Source organism: Pipistrellus kuhlii, unplaced genomic scaffold (genome assembly GCF_014108245.1).
Source record: "Pipistrellus kuhlii isolate mPipKuh1 unplaced genomic scaffold, mPipKuh1.p scaffold_m20_p_10, whole genome shotgun sequence".
NCBI classification, from domain to species: Eukaryota; Metazoa; Chordata; class Mammalia; order Chiroptera; family Vespertilionidae; genus Pipistrellus; species Pipistrellus kuhlii.
In genome coordinates, this window is record NW_023425405.1 from 54,875,496 (window position 1) to 54,895,000 (window position 19,505).

The window sequence follows — 19,505 nt, forward strand, 5'->3', positions numbered from 1 at the left end:
GTAGTAATAGTAGCGGGACTCGTTTGGGGCTCTCATTTGGAAATGTCAAGGGAAACAAGACTCTCTGTATTTTGTAATGCTGGCTTTTCAACAAGCCTGTTATCCCTGCCCGTGCCTCCCTGGAAATACGAAAGCTAAGCCCGCGCAGGGCTGCGGCCCTCTTTGCACTCTAAGATCCTTGTATCTTGATTGTATTTTTTTAACTGGTCATGGGAAGAGAAAAATAAAGATGATCAAACCCTCCCCCACCACCAAAAAAAAAAGATACCCAAGTCGATGTTTCCCGTAAAGCACAGAAAGTGCTCATTCCTATAAAAACACGATTAAATTTACCAAATAAGCAACACTGCATGGACTGATTCTACTTCTGAAATAATAAATTTGTCTAACTTTTAAAAATTCCAGAGGGGCGCGGGGGAACAAAAGCCACATGGTTTGTTTGTTTGTTTTCTATAACTACATTGGAAGAATAATGCAAATACCAAGCTCAATTAAAATAAGCTCCAGTTCTGATTTGAAACACCAAAAATAAAGGGAGAAGTGCAGGCACATTTTCATGTGTACATACAGTAAACTCATTATTATAATAAAGACAACAGTATATGCCCCTAAGGATCAATTCAAAGCAGGACTCAGAGGCCAGCAGGTTGAACACCAGCAACCAGCCCCTCTCCTCACCCAGTCAAGCCAGCCATGCCCACTGATGGCCTCTGCGAAGGAGGACACCTGGTAGCACTTTCTCACCGTGGACGAGGACGGGCACAGAGAGCAGGGTAAGCTCCTCGGTGTGCCACCTCAGGCAGTGCCACAGTCAGGGCAGGAAGGTGCGGTGTTTTTACCAGATCTCCACCCTTGGAGTCTATGATTCTGACTTCTCCAACTGTATGTCAAAATATTGTAAATCAGCCTAGTAAAATCTTTCTAGGAATCAATAAAACATAAGCCCACCGAGAGGGAGGTAGCAGGTTAGCTCATGCAGATCAGTGTGCCCACATATGCGGTGTCCAGGAAAGGGAGAGCAGGCCAACCAGGGCACGTGGGAAAGCAGCATGCAGTTCAGGAAGGCCAGGGTAGCTATTAACTCCCCAAACTGCAAAGGCAGGGATGGCCTCCAAAGTGGAAAAGCAGGGAAAGAAAGCCAAGGTGACTATTGACCTGTTTTCCCCAGAAGGGGCTCTGGAATTCATCTTCAGTGCTCCGTGCTTGACTTGAAATGCCTCTGAACACTTAGTTTAAAATATTAATATAACATGTAGACACAGTGATCTCTATTCTATATCTCTGAACACAGATTAGGAAAATTGATTTTATAAGCCAACAGCAAAACCTGTATCTCAATTATTAATACTACCGTGAGGCTCAGCCATTAACTTCTAAACTCCTTGAAAGCAGACTACACTTAACAGTTGAGGGTAAAGGGATCCCGTCACTAATTTTGATAAGGCAACTTGTGTGTCTTTTGTAAAAACTGCTAACTTTTTTGTCGAGTGTAGTCTTTTCCATGTGAAATGAAAAGGATCCTGAACTCCTGCCAGACAAATTAAGATGATTTCCAAAATGCCCCAACAGGAACTTTCTATGATTAACAACCCATCACCTATACATCTCAAATTAGAAAATTAGAAAGAAAACATGCTGTTCTGGTGCCAAAATAAGAGATTACAAAAGCCTGCCCATCCTGCACACCCAACCACCCACCCACTCCACACACACACACACACACACACACACACACACACACTCTTCAATCCCATCTGCTTTCTTTAGCCCCTTCTAGAATAAACACTGGTCCAGGTGCAGAGACTCAATTCACAAGGAATGCAGAGAACATAAAAATGACGGTAGGGTTGGCTGCTGGTAATCCCCGAGGCTGCTTACCATTGGAAGTAGTGCTGGAGGCCACAGCTTTCTCGCTGACATCTGTTCGAGTGGAGCATTTTACTACGGAATTCTCCACTTTCTTCTTCTCAGTGGTCAGGGAGCTGTGGGACTGGGCCTCCATGGTGCCTTCTCATTACTTCAGCTCTCTGGTATCAGGAACACCTGAATGACACGACAGCATCATCAGCTTCAAATATGAGGGGGGAAACCACTCGCTCAGAAGCCCACTTTGCCTGTCCCCAAAGGAGGTGCCTACCGCGTTAGCAAGTTCAAAATATGGATGAGCCTTCCCTGCGTGTTCTCTTGCAAAAAAAAATTCATCAAAGTTTTATGAACAAGCCATTCGTATTGTCTGCACGTGCAAAAAGGAGAACAGAGGGCAATGTCCATAATGTGGGACTTTTCCCCAAATTCCTACTGGGCATTTGGTATTAAATGATCAAAATATCTCCATTTACAGCTGTGTTTATAGTGTGAAACCCAAGTGTCACATTACTCTTTTAAGCTGCATCTACAAATGTCTCTTCAGGTGGCCAACTTTTATAGGAAGAGGCATTAGGACAGCTTTCCAAGCAGGGGAAGGCTTTTAACTAATGAAATGTGTTTAAAGACAGTGCAGCAATTGCTCAAATCCAAGCCCTACTCAATGTTTTGAATCAGGATAATTCAGGTCAAGAAGCCAGTTTTGCTTCCTCTCACTGAGATGTTTAAATTGCAATATGCTTCTTGATCCCAATTTGTGAGGTAAACCATATTCTTTAAGCTTTCTTAAAACATAAGACCATTACAATTCATTTTAGTTCTTTATATTTTTAAAACCAACAAAGGTAATAGAACAATATCGCTCTCGATCCCACAGAAGGTCAAAAGACTGCCAACAGAAAAGACTGGAACCACTTAAGAAATATTAAAACTCAGCTAAAGGCAAGTTCAGTTAGTTGGCCTTTCACTGGCTTCATTCATGTGATAAATCGCCCTAACTCATCATTCATCAACTTTCACTCAATTTGGTGTCATGTTCTTTCTTCCCCCTACCCCCAGCCATGAAATACAAGAATACAGGAAAAGATGACAACATTCTCTAGAATGTTTTCTTCTAGCTATCTAGATTGTAACTCTCATGGTGGGCATTTCTTCAGTTGAGTCACTTGCTTATTTTCTACATTTAGCAAAAATGATCAGCCAAAATGATTAGTGAAATAAAATAAGCAATTGCCTAACCAAGGAAAAGAGTTAAAACAGCAGATGATATATTTAAGTCATCCTGAACTCAGATTTGCAAGGGAACTGCACATTCTTTATTGCACAAGAAATCTGGAATTCAAGGAACTAGAACACTTTTAAGATTCAGAGCCTCATACCAGCTTTTCCACTAACTTCCACTTCTTTTCCTTCATTACCCAGTGTCATTCAGTGTAAAACACACAAGTTATTCAAGAATAACTTTTCTGGAATAAAAAAAAAAAGAAGTACAAAGTGAAATTTATATGTCAACTGTAAGAACCACTGCAAATTCAGAAACAGCCCTCAGAAAACCCCATCAAAGTACAACAATGTGAAGGAGCTCAGAAGGCCCTTTCCCAGGACTGCCCCTTTGCACAAGTCCAGGGTGAGGCCTCCTTACTGGCTACTAGAATGGAGTTGTTCAGTGCCTGGTTTCCCATCTGTCACATGACAGAATCACACAGTGGGACTTAGCCTTGCGGATGGAGGTGCAGTCCTCTTTAAGAATATGTTAAAAGTTATGGATCCTCGCCCTGACTGGTTTGGCTCAGTGGATAGAGCCTCAGCCTGCAGATTCAAGGGTCCCAGATTCGATTCCGGTCAAGGGCATGCACCTTGGTTGCGGGCACATACCCAGTAGGGGGTGTGCATGAGGTGGCTGATAGATGTTTCTCTCTCATGGATGTTTCTAACTATCCCTCTCCCTTCCCCTCTGTAAAAAAAATTATATATATATATATATATATATATATATATATATATATATATATATATATATATATATATTTTAAGTCATGGATCCTCTCCCTAGAAGAATATTCTTAAACATGAAACTGTACACTTAATTTCAGAGGGAACACGGATTCTCCCGACTTTTCCGTGAATTCAGATAAAGATCCCGGAAGGAGAAATTCTTGATGGCCCCCTCTAGCTCTAACAAATTCTTTAATTTCATAACACTCCTCCAAAATTGATTTAAACATCATCTTTAAAGTATCCCACAAGAACAATTCAACCCCAGCCACAGCACTGTTTCTCAGAGTGGTACAAGAGCCACTGGAACCTGCCCTCTGCAATGCTTACGAAACATTCGGACTGCCAGGTCCAATCCCTTACACCTGGGAGGGTGGCACCAGGGAGCCTGCATTTTAACCAGCACTGGTGATGATCAGGCTCACTCAAGCTTGTAGACAACAAACTGCTCTACAGACTTTTGTTCACTGCTTACGTACTCGGTGCAATAGGTCCCAATTGAAGTCCTGGCTGACTGCATAAGCTAAATAGTCAATGAACTGCACCCCAACTGAATTCCACCAGCCTCCTTGAGTCTAGGCCAACACCCATCACAACGAATTCTTCACTTGGAACTTTTGCTGAAAATCCATCCCACCTCCAGACAGTAAGCTCCATGAGGACAGAAAGCCCTGGCCATCTTTCCAGCCCCCCAGACCCATAAGAAAGTGTACTGAGTAGATACAGGATCTAGTGAGGACTCCATGGCACAGATGGTTCCTAAGTCCCAAGCTGATGTCTTAAATCTCAAACGCCACTGGTTTACTATATGTCTTTAATCCAGTCTTTCTTTGAAAACTGGCAATGACGCAAAAGCTAAACATGTTAACAGGAATATTTAATTAGTCAAAACACTCCATTCTCAATCATTTTGGATAAGCAGGCCATTTACTACAATTTTCCCCCCTCGAAACACAGTTTTATTGGTTGAATATGAATGGAGTTTTCTCAATTCAAACTGCAAACAGAAACAAGCCAATGGGCCAGAAAAACCCACAAAGAGATGGGATTCCTGGTAAGACATCAGCCTCTGCCTTAGAGGACAGAGCTAATTAACAGCAGTGAGGAGACAATCACTTTAGTTCCTTGACAAACTTGGTTTTTGGAGTTGTTGGGTTTTACCCCAAGCAAAGGACTTCATTTTAACAAAGTAATAAACCCTCCAAATACTCATCACTGCACAGAGGGACTCCGGGGAGAAGAGGTAAAGCCCCAGGCACTGACTGAAATCCACTAATTAATGGTCCCCGAGAATAATAATTCCTACCTTCCACCCCTCATCTGAAATAGATTTTTTTTAAAACAGGCCCTGTAGTCACTCAAGAGTCGACCTTCTTTTCCTATTTTGACGACTTAATTTTTGGATCTCATTAGTAAGTAACTAATTATTTAAAAGTGTGGCTTGTGTTTGAAACAGAGGCTATAAAAATGGCAACTTGCCAAGGCAGACAGCTGCTTCCTGTATGTCCCTATAAATTATATCAGTTTATTTTACTGATAAAAACCACAACTTTGTCCCTGTCAGTTACAAAGGAGAAAGTTTTAACATTCTAGACTCTGACACCTCATCAACACTCTGCGCCAAGACATGGTGAGCAGAAAAGAGAATCTGCTTCTAGCTGCAGTGGTGGGTTTTTTGGTGTGTTTTTTTTTTTTTTTTTTTCATAGAATTATTAGCCAAGTTGAGAAACTAAGTCCTGAGCTGATACACAAAAGCCTGAGGTATAGAAGTGGCCTGTAAAAATTCCTGATGGAATCCTAAAGCATACGTAATTGGGGAAATACCCCAAAGTACTACTTTTAAAACCTGGAATTTCCTAAACAATAAAATACCATTTATTTAGAACATAATGATCAAGGAAAAACATTTCAGTTCTGCTTCACTTCAAAGATCTTCCTCTGAGGAAAATGCAACAGATTTTTAAACGTGAATGAAATGAGACCTTCTCCCAACCACGGTTCCTTTTCTCACAACTCCACACTGTTCTCCTCCAATCCCTTTCACCGCGGAAACATTACGTGCAAGATTTGCTGGCATGCCTCTGGATAGTTTATGCTGATGAAGAAAAAGAAAGAAAGCTGTAGCTAATGGTTGAAACCCAGCAGTTCCACTATTATAAAAATAAAAAAAAATAAAAAGCCTGCAACCTAGGAAAACTATGCTAATAGTGTATGCCTGCTAAAGCCTGCAGCCTCATAGGGAAATGGAGGGGCGAAGATTCTTTTTTCCTGAAAGCAGTCATGGCTTTCCCCCCCACGCAATGCTCCCTGAACCTTTTGTAATTTCCTGAAGGCCTAAACCCTGGGCACAATGAATTCCGGAGCCTGTTTTAAATCCCATCCTTCTCCTCGTAGCAACCTGCCTGCAGGTGGGTCTCTTGTCTGTCTTAAGTTGTGAATCTGAACTTGCTTTGCCCTCCTGCACAAGAAGGCATCCAAAGCAACATTGACCAAACTCGTGAATTCTTGTGGGCCCCCTTCACCCAGAAAGCCTAAGGAGGCCCTCTCTTTAGAGTTGCCACTAGGGAAAGAAAGAGGGGGGGGTGAGGGGGGGGGGGGAAATGCACCCACACAGAAACTTGTATGTGTGCATCGAAGTCCCCTGGGATCACGTCCTTTCTCAGGCTGCGGGGCTGGGGGTTTTGTCTGAGCGCGGGCTCCCTGCACGTGCGGTCCCTCCTGCGGTTCTAGAGACCGATCTTCACCCCCTGGCGCTGCCCCGCCACGGCGGCCAGCCCTCCGGGTCCGAGCCGGGCGCCCGGTCGGCCGCACGGTCCTGTGCTCCGCGCCCCGGTGTCCCCACTCCGTTCGCGGCGGCGGGGCAGCCCGGGAGGCAGCTCAGGCCCCGCGCCCGGCGCAGCGCGCACACGCCTGGCTCCCCTGAAGCTGCCGGGGATGGGGCCCCGGGCGCGGCCAGCCGGGTTCCCCTCCGCATTCCAGCAGCCGTCCCCTGACTGTGCAAACCAGAGCAGCACAATCGGAACCCCGCAGGGCCTCTGCAGCCCAAGAGGCCGCCCTTATCATTCCCATCGCCCCCGTTATCTGCTCGGCGGGAATATTCCAATCAGGGCCCGGCGGCGTGGCCAGCAGACAGTGATCCCAGGCAGCCCTGCTCCCGTTGGCACAGCTGTTTTGCCAGCGGAATACAGAGGTGCAGCTTTCCAGATCCTCTGCCATGCTACCCCCGGGGTGTTGCAGGACAGTAAAACATTGGGACCCCCTGGAGTCTTCCCTCACTAAACTTGTAACGCACCATCCACTAACCTGGCTCCCAAACACTGTTTCTTCAGCTGTTCTAACAGATTCGGGTGTAGTGAATGGGTAAGGCACACACACACACCTCGGTGCCTCTCCGAAGTCCAACCTTCATCATGAGGCTTTTGGTAGTAAATATGGAGAATGAAAAGAACCCAAATTCTGGAAAGTTGCAGAAATCTGCCTTTTCCCCTGCCCTGGCAGGTCTCTGCAGTGAATCCTGGGATCCAGGTCGAAGCAGGATTCCTTTACCTTGCTTAAGATTTTTAAGAGAAAGCACCAGGACTCAAACCACCATTTACAATGATGTTTGCACTGTATAAAATGACTTTCTAATCTAAGGGGAAATGAGACAGTGATTATAAATATGAGTGCATGCTTTGTGAACAGCAGACTACTTCATTTACGTCCCTAAGCCGGTTGGTTTATTTTTAAGTTGCTTAAATTTGGGCAAAATCTCTGTTTGAAATTTTTTTTTTCTTAATGTGTTTTTAAAGACTTAAAACAACTAGGTTAAAAGCCTGATTAATGGTAACCCGATCAGTTTCCGATAGGTTAAAACAACTACTGCCAAGCAGGGATCAGAAAGAGGAGGCATTCCAGGAGGCAGAGCAGAGCTTTTAACAGCACAGTGATTGAGCCTGAAGTAAGAAATTGTTCTGTGCAACTTAGGGAACTGCTGCTCAAGTGGAATAAGGCCTTTGTTTGGAAGAAATTACACTTACTTCCACCTGCCTACATGCTTATAAGCTGAATGTATTGATGCTTTAAAAATCCAGAAGGCACCAGCCTATGAAAGGATTGTATAGGAGTTGAGGGGCTGGGGGGTGGGGGGGAGGGCGCGCTCTCTGTATCCCTGAGGAATGACATTTCACTCATACTTTATTACTACAGGCTTGCTGCTACTTCAAGGTACTGCTCTTAAGAAATCCTTCAGGTAAAATTTCTGTTAGATAGTTATACCATCCTATATCATTAGAGCTCAGTTCTTAAAGACAATGTATCATGTAGGGAGAGAAATTTCTAAACATAAGAAAGCACAAACCTAATGCTGATTGGAACTTTTGAGCAATTCTGAAAGTTTGAGCTTCGATGAACAAAATTTAAGGAGTTTAAAAATACTTCAGTGGATTTAATACAATCATGCATGAGAGTTAACCTTTTATCGCTGTCTCGTGTGGTTGATGGTTCCTTCTGCTCAAAGAAAATAATTTTTTAACTTAAAATCAATTAGATAATGCATAACTCCTGTGACACACCAACAGTTCCTAAGATATCTAAGGTTCTGAGGCGTCTTCTCCCTTCCATCTCTGCACTGCCTCTCTTTTCTGCAAGACATGGTAAGTTCTTAATGAGATTGTCACAAATGTGTAACTACAGTTATTTTTATGCACAAAGATTTTCCTTTATATATGATTTCCCCCCCATAATCAGTAAAGCCTAAAGCCTTGGTAGTCTAGAGAGTTTCCCAAATCTGCTGCATTTTGTTTTCAATCTTTCCCACATTTCTGAAGCTTTTGATATTTGATAAAGCAGTATTCGTGATCAATACCCAAATGGAATTCCTTGAAGGGGAAATAATTACCTGGCTAAGGATGAAGTAACTTTGGTTTTAAGTAAATTAACTACATCAAAACTCTTAAGAAACCCACATATTGAACTCCAACCACTGAAAAGCTTAGCTGATGTGAAGTAATTGTTATTACAATTGAAATCACAAGTGACATTTTGTGTGCCAGAGTTACTTTTCTGCTATATGGAATTAAAAAAGATTATCAGCTACTCTCTCTCTACTGCCAGGAATACTTTAGGAGAAACATTTGATGGGAGTATGGGGTCTGCATGTAATACTGTAGTTGTTGCCATTTCTGAGTTTTGCTAACCTGTACACCACCAGCCCAGTGTACTCTTAGGCTTAGCAGGAAGCGCCATGCACAGCAGGTGCCATTAAGGGATGGGCAGTAACGTGGAGCAAGCTGGCACCCCCACTTTCTTAGGGTTTGCTGGAGACAATCCTGGACTTAGAAAATTAGATCTCTGTCAGTGATCAATCTAAAATCAGCTAAGCTCGTGAAATCACAGTGCGGAGCCACAAATCAAAAAATTAATTAATTAATTAATTAAAAAAAAAAAAAAAACGCCATGAAGGATCAAAGGTCTCATTTCACTGAACTTTACAGGAATTAAAAGTTTTCACACATGTTCAGAAGGGAAAAAAACTAAATTTAAAAATTATTCATATAACTTTCGGTCCCTAGAATCACGTGTGTCTTTTACAATCGAGCTTAAGGGGGTAGAGTGCATGTTCTATGGTTAATAATTTTACTTTTAAGCCATCACAAATATTAGACCATTACCTGCTGAGTGTTAACATCAACTGGAGATATCCCAAATGGATTAGGTATTATTCTGTTAAGTACTATCTGCATACTTTACCCTCCCAATTCTTGAACCTCAGTTGCCATTTAAAAAGCAAATTTTTCAAAATTTAAGAATTTTAGATTAAGGCCCATTCAGTGAAAAATTACTTCCGGTCTACTAAGCCTGTAAACTTTGCTTATTCAAAGACAGAATTCTTCAGTTATCTTTTTTTCCACCCCTCCCCCAGTCCTGCACAAAATGCCAGTGTAAACTATAGCAAACTGCACACCCTCCCAATGAAACACTTTGGCATGCAATCTCATTTGAACAGCCAGGGCTCAGACAGCAGATGTTGTCCTGTGGTGGCGTGGCCTGGTCCACACTTCTGGCCACTCCATTCAGCTTTCCATATATTTTAGTTCATTAAGGCTTCGTTCTTAAGCAGCTGGCTGAGGTTTCTTTACACATAGATAACTCTTTTTTTTCTCTCTCTCTCTCTTCTGTTTTTACAAATAACTCTCTTGAAACTAAATTATTCTTTTAAATAAAAAAAAATCACAAAATGAAATCAATAATAAGGTTAACTGCCTCATTCCTTCACTACCGCAATTTCAAAGTCATCGTTCATCTAAATTGTGAGTTTCCCATATATTTTTTTTTTGTAAAAATTAATAGTTTATCATGCAAAACACTCTGGAATATTGTTAGGAATTTTATGTAATCTTCAAGAAAAGTCAAAGTAGCTATGCTAAAAACTTTCACATGAAAATAAGAAATAAGATGTCACACTACATTCTGAAGGTATTCCAATAAAATTACACTTATTTCCCATTATTTAATTTTGTGGCATCAAGATTACTCAAATATAGTCAAATGCTTATGTTTAAAACATTCTCTCTCTCTCTCTCTCTCTCTCTCTCTCTCTCTCTCACACACACACACACACAGTGTCACCCCCTTCCTCCAAAAAAAGAAAAGAACCACTAGCTGTTTCAGGCCAGCAATCAATCCAATTTACTGCAGGTACAATTTATATGTACAGTCCATTCCATGACAAAACCACAGTGTGATGCCAACCGGGCCCCTTAAGAAAGTTTTCTCCTAAATCTCTGGAAAGGAGCTTTAAAAGAAAGCAAGGATTACAGTCAGCTAGAAGGTAGGGAGGGGACTTACCTCAAACCCAGCCAAGCGGAAATCAGAGCAGTAATTCTACAAGTCAACAGAGTACACTTTCAAAGCTATAATGGTGTGAAGAAGTGCTGGGCAGCATGGCCCGGAGGCAGCACTAATACACTGATGACTAATGGCTGGGCTGGGGCAGACAATGAATTTGGGGACTGAAAACTAACAGAACCCGGGCAGTACTTTGACAAATGGGCTTTCACAATTTCATTCATTGAATAACCTTTAAGCACAAAATTGGCTCCAGTTCTCCTGGGAATTACATGACATGTTGTTGGACGATGATGTAAGTATTTTCTTTTTTTTAATTATGACTCTTATGCAAAATGCAAAAGCACCGTATAGGAGGACACAACTATAGGTGCTGCAGATGAAGATGTGGAGCTCAATACAATATTACCTTTCAGGAGGTGCTGAAATGTTCCAACTCCACCTTATTAACTATGTAATGGCCTGTTCATTCACTTTCTTTAGAGAGCCACAGATTTTTCTCGGGTGTTTTGTCTGGTGGAAATAGACACACCCAGAACAAAAATAGTTTCACATGCAAAAATAATAATAATTATTAAAAGTGATTATGAGTAGCTTAAAAATGTGGCACTAAACTATGGTGCATTTATAATTTCAAGTGGAAAAAGTCTAATTTTAAGGGCCAGGAAAAGGAAAAGCGCCTTAAGACAATTACAGCACCATGTAACATTTACAATGAAATGCACTCACTAACATATTTAACATCTGATTTCTTTCAATCAGCTCCCCTCTCTCATCCATGCATAGCAAGCCCTTCAATTAAAAAATAATAATTCCAGCAATTTTTAAAGAAAGGATGAAACATCTCAAGTGTCTCTAAATGAACAAACACCACTTACTCCAGACAGCATTGCCTTTAGCAGCTCCTAAAAACTTGAGAAACAGATCTTAAAACAGGAAGCTTAGTGAGCTCATAAAACTGTTGCTGGAGCCAGGAACACATAGCATATTTAATCTGCAAACTGTGAGAGTCTACAGTGATTTCAGCAAGATCTGAGGCATGCCCTTAAGGTTTGCTGGGATCTGGGATTAGGGGGTTGATAAGAACCTCGACTGCCCATGGACATGTTTTTCTTCTGCAGTTAAACACAAATGCATAGAGACGTTTGACTGCTGCTTGGCGTTACTGCTCAAGTTATATAAAAGCATGCAGCTCCTTTTGCTGTCAATATATCAAAGTTTGGGGGAAAAAAATCATCAAAGTGTGAAATTTCATTTAAAGTCTCCACCGGTCTACAGCTCTATTTCACAGGCCCATCAAATAAAAGTAAAGATGAAAAATACACTGAGAGTACTTGAAAAAGTTTGCAGCAGGGCCCCTGCCCTGTTGTTGGTTGTTTATTCTGTCTCCATCTCTTTGCTTTGAAACTTAGAACAAATCAATTTTCATCTAGGAAAAAAATGACAACATGAAGTGAAGGGCAGCGATTTCTCTACTCGACTTTAATTAAAAGACAACCTGGAGGGGATCCTTTGCTTACCAAATGAAATACATACACACTGCCTCTCTATCACTTCGGCATTTTAATTGCCTCTCCTATATAAGTTGGCAGAAAATTTCTTGACTCTTCCAAAACAAATCAGATTGACTATAGACTCTGAATGCCAGCAAAACTAAAACCGCCTTCAAAGAATTCTTTAGCTCAGGGATTTACAACAATTGCATAAAGAAGAAAAGTCTGACTTTTAAGATAATCTACTATAGTCTAAAAGCATTAACATTCCATTACTAAGGTTTTTCTTGAGGATTTCATGACTCATTGATTCACTTCTCCTTCAAGACTGGTTTTTCCTAGCACATTACTGTCCAGATGGAGTGAGTGCACAGAACAATGATCATTATTAAATTGTTTCCTTTCATAAACTCCCGAACCCTAACTTCAAAAAAATGAGGGCAGGCCAATCTTAGAGGGTAGGATACCTTACACAGAAGGAAGGACCTCTCGCTGGTTAAGAAAACACAGAAGGTTGAAACCCTTACAACGGGCAGATGCTTAAGAAAACTGGCCTCGAAACAAAGGAAAGTTAAACTTTTAGGCGTGGGGATCAAACTGATAAATTAATGACTCTTTCATTCAATAAGTAATGAAATAACGCAACAAAGTCATTTTTCATCAGTACTTCTTTTCTCATTTCTGTGTGTAGTTCTTTTGCAAACCAGACATACAATAAAATGTGTTTATACAGGGCTTAATCAAGAAATACAAACTCGTTAAAGGGACTAAGAATTGGTAGGTATCTGAGTGGGACCTACTATTAATAATAATATAACCTATACCTTTTAAAGTGTTTCATAAGACACCTCTCACATTCATTCAACTCATTATGGCATCTTAAACCAAAGCTTCCCTAGGCTGACTTTAAGAATTATATGCCCTGAAAGGATACTCCCTTAGGCAGGGAGTTTTTAATTAAATAGCTTTTAGTATAATATAAATTCTCTTCTCTTTATACATATGCTGTTACAACTAATTTACATATTATTTCATGTTTGTTTTAGGTCTGACTATAGTCCAAGGGGCCAAAGTGTTTGCATACCAGGTTGTTAAGACCAATATTTCCTAACATAAACAAATTATTTCCATACTTCACACAGTTTACACGAAGACCGATCACTACTGCCTTACAGCTCCACAACTGAAATACTGTTATGCCTTAGGAAAAAAAAAAAAGAAAAAAAAAAAAAAAAAAGAGATTTTTAGGTTATTTCACTACTTTAAAACATAGCATTTTCCTCTTTCAAAATAATCTTGACACATGTAATTAAGAAACTGTCAGACTATTATTAATTTTTAATTTAAAACCTAAATGAAATAATTACAGGAATCAATCAATAAGGCACCTATTCAAATTACAGAGCAATTACATAAATACTCAAAAATTAATACTTTCGGCCAATTCTTGACAATTTCAGTCTATAATATGCTAAGACATCAAACAACACAATAAGCACAACATGGGAAGGATGAATAGTTCCTGCCTTAGACTAAAATGAAATCATTTCAGTTAGCCAAGGCAGAGCTCTCTGCCCTCCCCCCCCACCCCATCAGCCATGCCCAACCCATTCAAGCTACAATTCTTTTTAAAAGTTAATTTATTTCCACGAGACACATACTTCAGGAATCTAAAAAAAAAATCGCTTCATCCAAATTCTGCACAAAATCACATGGGGGGGGGGGGGAGCCTAATTATTGTGACTTTCCAGCAAAGTGCTCTGGAAAGACGGATTGGGGAGGGGGAAAGGAAAGCAGAAGGTGTTTTTTGGAACTAATAATACCAGTCCAGCGTATGGCACTGCCTTTTCCCAGTAGCCAGCCTTCCATCCCTCTGAGAGAGACCAAAGTTTTACCACTACAAAATATGCCTTTTGGGATATTGATGTTTAAGTTGGTTACAAAGAAATGAAAGGCCCAGAAAAACAAACAACAACAAAAAAAAAACCTTTGACCCTCCCACTTGCCTGCCTAAAGGAATTCAGATGGAAAAACCTGCTTACGGGATGGAAGCATCACCCACCGTAACATCATCATATAAAGTAAATGTGGTCGACAGAGGAAAATACAGCAAAGCCTGTTTTTTGGATATTCCTCTATGTCCAATTGTCTCTGGGTGGCCCAGCAAGAATTTGTTTACCACATGTTGGCTCTTTCTCATCTACCTGTAAATGGCCTGCTTTGCTTTTGAAATTCCAGTCCCCTGTCTCCCTCTCCTTTGTCCAAAATGGCATAGAAACCTCCACTGCCTCGCACCTCCTTGGGTCTCCTATCCTATGGCACCCTTGAATATACATATGTAATAAATTTGGACACCCCCCCCCGTTAATTTGTCTCATGTTAGTTTGATCATTAGCCCAGCTAGAAGAACACGTAGAAGGTGGGAGGAAAAAAATTCTACTTTGTCCCCAAACCTCCGACTAAAGGGCCCTTGTACTCGGAGATGTGGACAGTCCATCATTTCCAAACTGAAATGGCAGCTGGAAAATGTGGAACAGCTGGCAAAGAGCTGGGAGAGAATGTTTTACATAAATACATGTACATATAAACTGGCAGAGGGCCACGAGCACTGTACCCAAGGCCAGCATCTAGTGGGCCACTGCACGCCAGAGCGATGAGAAGTTGGAGGAGGGAGGCAGGAGAGCTGCAAGGAGGCTGGATGCCTCCCTCAGCCTCTTTCTACGAGGGGTCGGCAAGGGAGTCCCACTTCTCCTCCGGGGCATCTCCTGGAGCAGGTGCAACCAGGCCCAAGAGCTCAGAGTCCAGGGCAGGGGAAGAGGCCCGGGCGTGCAGGGGTGCTTTGGCAACTGGCAATCCGCTTTCCAAGTCGCTTCACCGGGTCTCCAAGTTTGGGGGAAATATTTACTCCCTCTACCCTCCGCCCGCCCATGTCCCCTCCTAACTCCAGAAAGTAACTGTCCCCTGCAGAGCGGTGCATACACGCGACACTGTGAAAACGCGGCCGCCTAAGTGATTCTTGCAGGGGGCACGGTTCTGTGCATCCCCCCGCCCCCCCGCACTGACGCCCTGCAGCTTCTAACAGTTTCATCTCTCTTCCCTTTCTTTTTAGTGTGTGTGTGTGTGTGCGCGCGCGCGCGCTGTCCCTGAGAAAAGAAAAGAAATGAAGGCATCCCAAATCATCTGCAGATGGTACAACTTTCACTTTTCCCCTATCACACCGCTCCCCCGCCCTCGGGAAGGAAGCGCGGGCGGGAGGGAGCCCCGCAGCCGCCGCGAGCCCCCCACGCGCCCCGCCGCCCGCCCGCCGCGCCGGGCACCCGAGGGGGGCGAGACGGTGCGCAGCCGGGCGCCCCAGCTTCGGGGTCTAACGTGGTTCCTTTTCACCCCTGAGATGGGGAGTCGGGGGTGAGGAGCGCCCACGCAACTGCTGCAAACTTCGTCCCCCTCCGGGATGCGCGATCCTCCAGTCCGTCTCCGGACGGCCCAGCGGTCAGACCCTTGGAGAAGGGAGCTCCGAGGAGGAGGAGGCGGAGGAGAGCCTTCCCCGCTGCTCGGTAAAGCTGAGCGCCTTTGACAGCCATTTTCACTTCTATCCCGTCCCCCCGATTGGAGACCCTCCGGACCTGGCAGCGCCCGCGCGGCCGCGGGAGGAGCCGGCTCCCCCGTGCGGGGCCCGCGGAACAAAGAACTTCGGGCGGGACGTACCTGCGGCGGCGGCGGCTGTCAAGTCCCCCAACTTCCCCTGGACCCGCGTCCCGGGCGCGGGCGGGCGGCCGGCGCCGGGCGCCGGGCGCCGGTCTCCGGGCTCCGCGGGGCGCGAGGTGCCGGCCGCCGGGGCTCCCGCAGCGATCGGCGGGGCCGGGCCCGGAGGGGGTGCGGGCGGCCGGCGGGGCGGCGCGGGCGGCCCGGGGAGGGCGAGTCGTCGGGGCGGCGAGTGTGCGCGACCGCGAGCGTGGAGCGCGCCGAGGAGCAGCCCTGCCCGCTCCCTCCGCCCGCGCCGCCGCGCCGGCATCGGGTTCAGGGCTCGTGTAACCCGATCCCCCCTGACTCACAGGCCCCGAGTGACAGCTCTGATTTGGTGAGCCCGCGGGAAGGAGGGAAAAGAGAGAGAAAGAAAAGCCCCCGCCGGGCGCCCCTCCTGGCATCCAATCGACTTTCTCCGAGAAGGTCCCGTCCCCGTCCCGTCCCGGAGCCCCGAGCGGGAGAGGGAGCCCCCGGCCCGGCCCCGCGCTACTCACTCACGCGGCGGAAAAGTTGTCCCTCGGCGGCTCTGCGCGCCCCTCCCTCCGGCTCTCTCCTTCCCTCCACTCCTCCTCCTCCTCCTCCTCCTCCTCCTTCTCCTCTTCCTCCTCCTCCTCCTCCTCCTCCTTCTCCTCCTGCAGCCCGCGCTCCTCCTCCTCCCCCAAGTTTGAGCAGATGTTGCGGGACTCTCCCCCTCTCCCTCCGCCCAGGCCCCCGCCCGGTCCCTTTCTTTCTGCGGAGCCGCTGGATGCCCGCCGCCGCGGGGGGCGAAGTTGGGAAAACTTAGGAGTGCAGCTCGCCTTACTTTTGCTTTCTCGCTCCTTCCAGGCCGAGCCTCGTCCTCCCCGCGCCCGGAGCGGGTTCCTGCCGCGGTGCGGGCGGTGCTGGCGCGGAGGCGGCGGCCCGGGTCGGGGGCTTTGGGGGGGGGGGGGAGCCTGGGCGCCCAGCCACGCGCGCTGCCTCCCCCCTGCGCCTCCTCCGCCTCCTCCGCCTCTCCCCGCGGCGCTCACACAGACACATTCATGCCCGCTCCTCCTCTTCCCCCTCCTTGACCCCGCGCCCGCCCGCTCGGCGCGCCGAGGCCCCACCCACCCGGCGAGGGGAAGGGGGCCCGGGCGTGATGTCACGGCCGCCCTCCCCGCCTCTGCGAGCGGCCCCGCCGGGGCGCCCTCGCCGGCTTCCACCTCGGGGGCTGCGTCCTGCCCGCTCCCTGGGCTCACACTCCACCTCTCCGCTCCCCTTTTTTTTTTTTTCTCGCTCCCAGTTTGTGCCCCCTTTTTCTTTTAAAGCCTCTCTGAGAACACCCCCAAAGGCTCCCCCTCTACTTTTACATTTTCCAAGGACAACCGTGAACCTCTCTCCCTCTCTCCCTTTCTCTCTCTCATCACCAGAGGATGCTTTTGGAAGATCTTTGGTATTCCTTTCCGCCCAACTCTTCTATCTGCCCTTGGGGCCAAAATCTGGGAAGTGGGAAGTCCCACTGCACTGCTTGCGGTCCGGTCCCCAAGGGCCCCTTTATAAAGGACATAAAAGCAAAGACACACACACACACAACACACACACACCCGGTTTGGAACCTGGACTCCGACGTGGTGGTTTTCCGGGAACTACAAAGTTTCTCTGTCCCTGATTTCTTTAAAGCGGCCCATACTAGTAAAAATTATTTTCCTCCTTCCTCCACCAGCCAGCCCACGTTCATCTGTTCCCTTTCAATGTGTCCAACCTGGACCCAGGACTTGAAAAGGCAGTTTCCTTGGGGGCTGAGGGGAGGGGAAGACAAAGGAAGAAGAAAGAAAGGAAAGGAAAGGAAATGGCTGTGGCATTCCAAAATCTATTCTCCTGGAATACCCTGAGCTGCTACCCACCTGCCCTCCTACCCCTCTGCGGTGCTTGCGAGCTCAGCATGCACTTGTGTTGACTGGCTGAGACTCTTGACTGAAAGAAGAGAGTGGGTAGATGAAAGATTAGCTATCATGATTTGGAGAGCATTTTGAGATTCGAATGCTTAACTGGATAATTTTTTAGCAGAATTGATGGTGGCATTCACCATTAGTTTCCTGGGACTTGTTGCTTATCTCAAAGACAGGACAAAAGCAGACTCTGACTTATGATTTTATGGTAGAAGTGGTGGAGATAAAGTAGGCCTGAAAGTCCTTTTTAGATATTTATTTTAAGATTCCTCACTAAACCTCACCCCTCTTGAAAGGAAGAAGAAAAAAAAAGATAGAAAAGAAGGAAGGGATGAAAAGAGAGACAGGAAGGAAGAGAGGGAAAGAAAAGAAACCCACCACTTACTAACAGTACAGAGCAAGGGTACATGGGTGGCGGTCCCCGCTTCCCCTCACTAACCGGCCTCAAGCCCTGAAAAATTGATTTTTTGAGCCCATCTGTGGGATGGTGAAAGGAAAACCAGGCTGCATACCTCCCAGGATGTATATGAGTTTCCAATGAGATAATGCAGGTGAAAGGGTAAAGGGACACAACCGTGTAAAAATTGTATTTATACTTTTACAATTGCAGAGAATTAAAAGCCACTCTTTCCCACACATATGCTCCGCCAATATCAGCCACAAATTTGTTTGTATTCAAGTCTTGCTTCTGCCTCAATCATATGAATGCAAATACATCTGATAGCATCCTCTGTTTACCCAATGGCAAAAAGTAAATAACAAGAAAGACAGCCAATAAATCAACAACTTGAATAAACTAGATAGTTTGACTTTTACTTTAAAAAGTCTTTGGCAGATTTTTGGATCATGAAGATCTTGATTCTCAGTTTTAGAAAGAAAACAATAAAGAAAAACAGTCTATCTGTCCCCTTACATCCATCGGAATAATTACAAACAAAAGAGGGGAATGATGCTGGTGTCTCTTGTGTGTACATGTTTCCTCTCCTTAGGTTCTTGGCAGCTCTCATATATGTAACATATATGTAACTTACATATATAGGTTAACATATATGTAAGTGGGCACATTTTGCAGAAATAGCAAAGGGAAAAATCATGAGTAGTCCAAGTGTCAGTTAAATAGTGCCAATCTCTTTTAACACAAGGACTCTTCCCTCCCTCCCCAATGAATCTTATATGGAATCCCAAAACATAAAAGAGAGCTATTCTGGTTGCAGCTGGAGTGGGCTCTCAGAGCCCAGCACCTCAGCCTTTCTCTTGTCACCCACCCCCTTTTCTGCAATAGCTCCTGAGACATCTCTAAAAATCCCAAAGGAACCCTGAAATTTAGTATTGGAACCTTTCTTGTCATTTGAAAGTGCACTTACAGGCTTACAGGGCTCTGCTATTGCAAAACTCACCATTATAGACTCACTTATTGCCATCTCCCATCAGTTCTCTTTTCAAATGAAAATCTTCTAGGACATTTTAATATAGTGAATCCTCAAAATGATTAAGCTTTTAACATAGATTTTTTAGGGGTGGGGGCAACAAATTGGATGAAGTAGGAGACTTGAAGATACTTGTATTAGTTTCCTAGAGTTGACACAAATTGAGTGGCTTAAAACAACAAAAATATATTGTCTCAAGTTCTGGAGGCTAGGGGACCAAAATCAAGGTCAACGGAGGGCCACATTCC

At 44.8% G+C, this 19,505-nt stretch overlaps 1 protein-coding gene across 4 annotated transcripts in view; it reads right to left on the reverse strand.

Moving 5' to 3' along the window:
* The window catches only part of GLI3 (GLI family zinc finger 3), a 254,815-nt gene extending 238,369 nt beyond the window's left edge, over positions 1 to 16,446 (reverse strand). For 2 of the 4 annotated variants that reach the window (XM_036429808.2, XM_045578610.1), the window contains exons 1-2: positions 15,885 to 16,446; positions 1,879 to 2,043 (exon numbers count right to left, since the gene is read on the reverse strand). In XM_036429808.2, the coding sequence (XP_036285701.1) occupies positions 1,879 to 2,002 (124 nt within the window). In that variant the 5' untranslated portion in view covers positions 2,003 to 2,043; positions 15,885 to 16,446. The remainder of the gene's footprint in view (positions 1 to 1,878; positions 2,044 to 15,884) is intronic. The other 2 variants (XM_045578609.1, XM_036429807.2) reach the window with 2 other exon arrangements.
* Between the last annotated feature and the right edge of the window lie 3,059 nt (positions 16,447 to 19,505).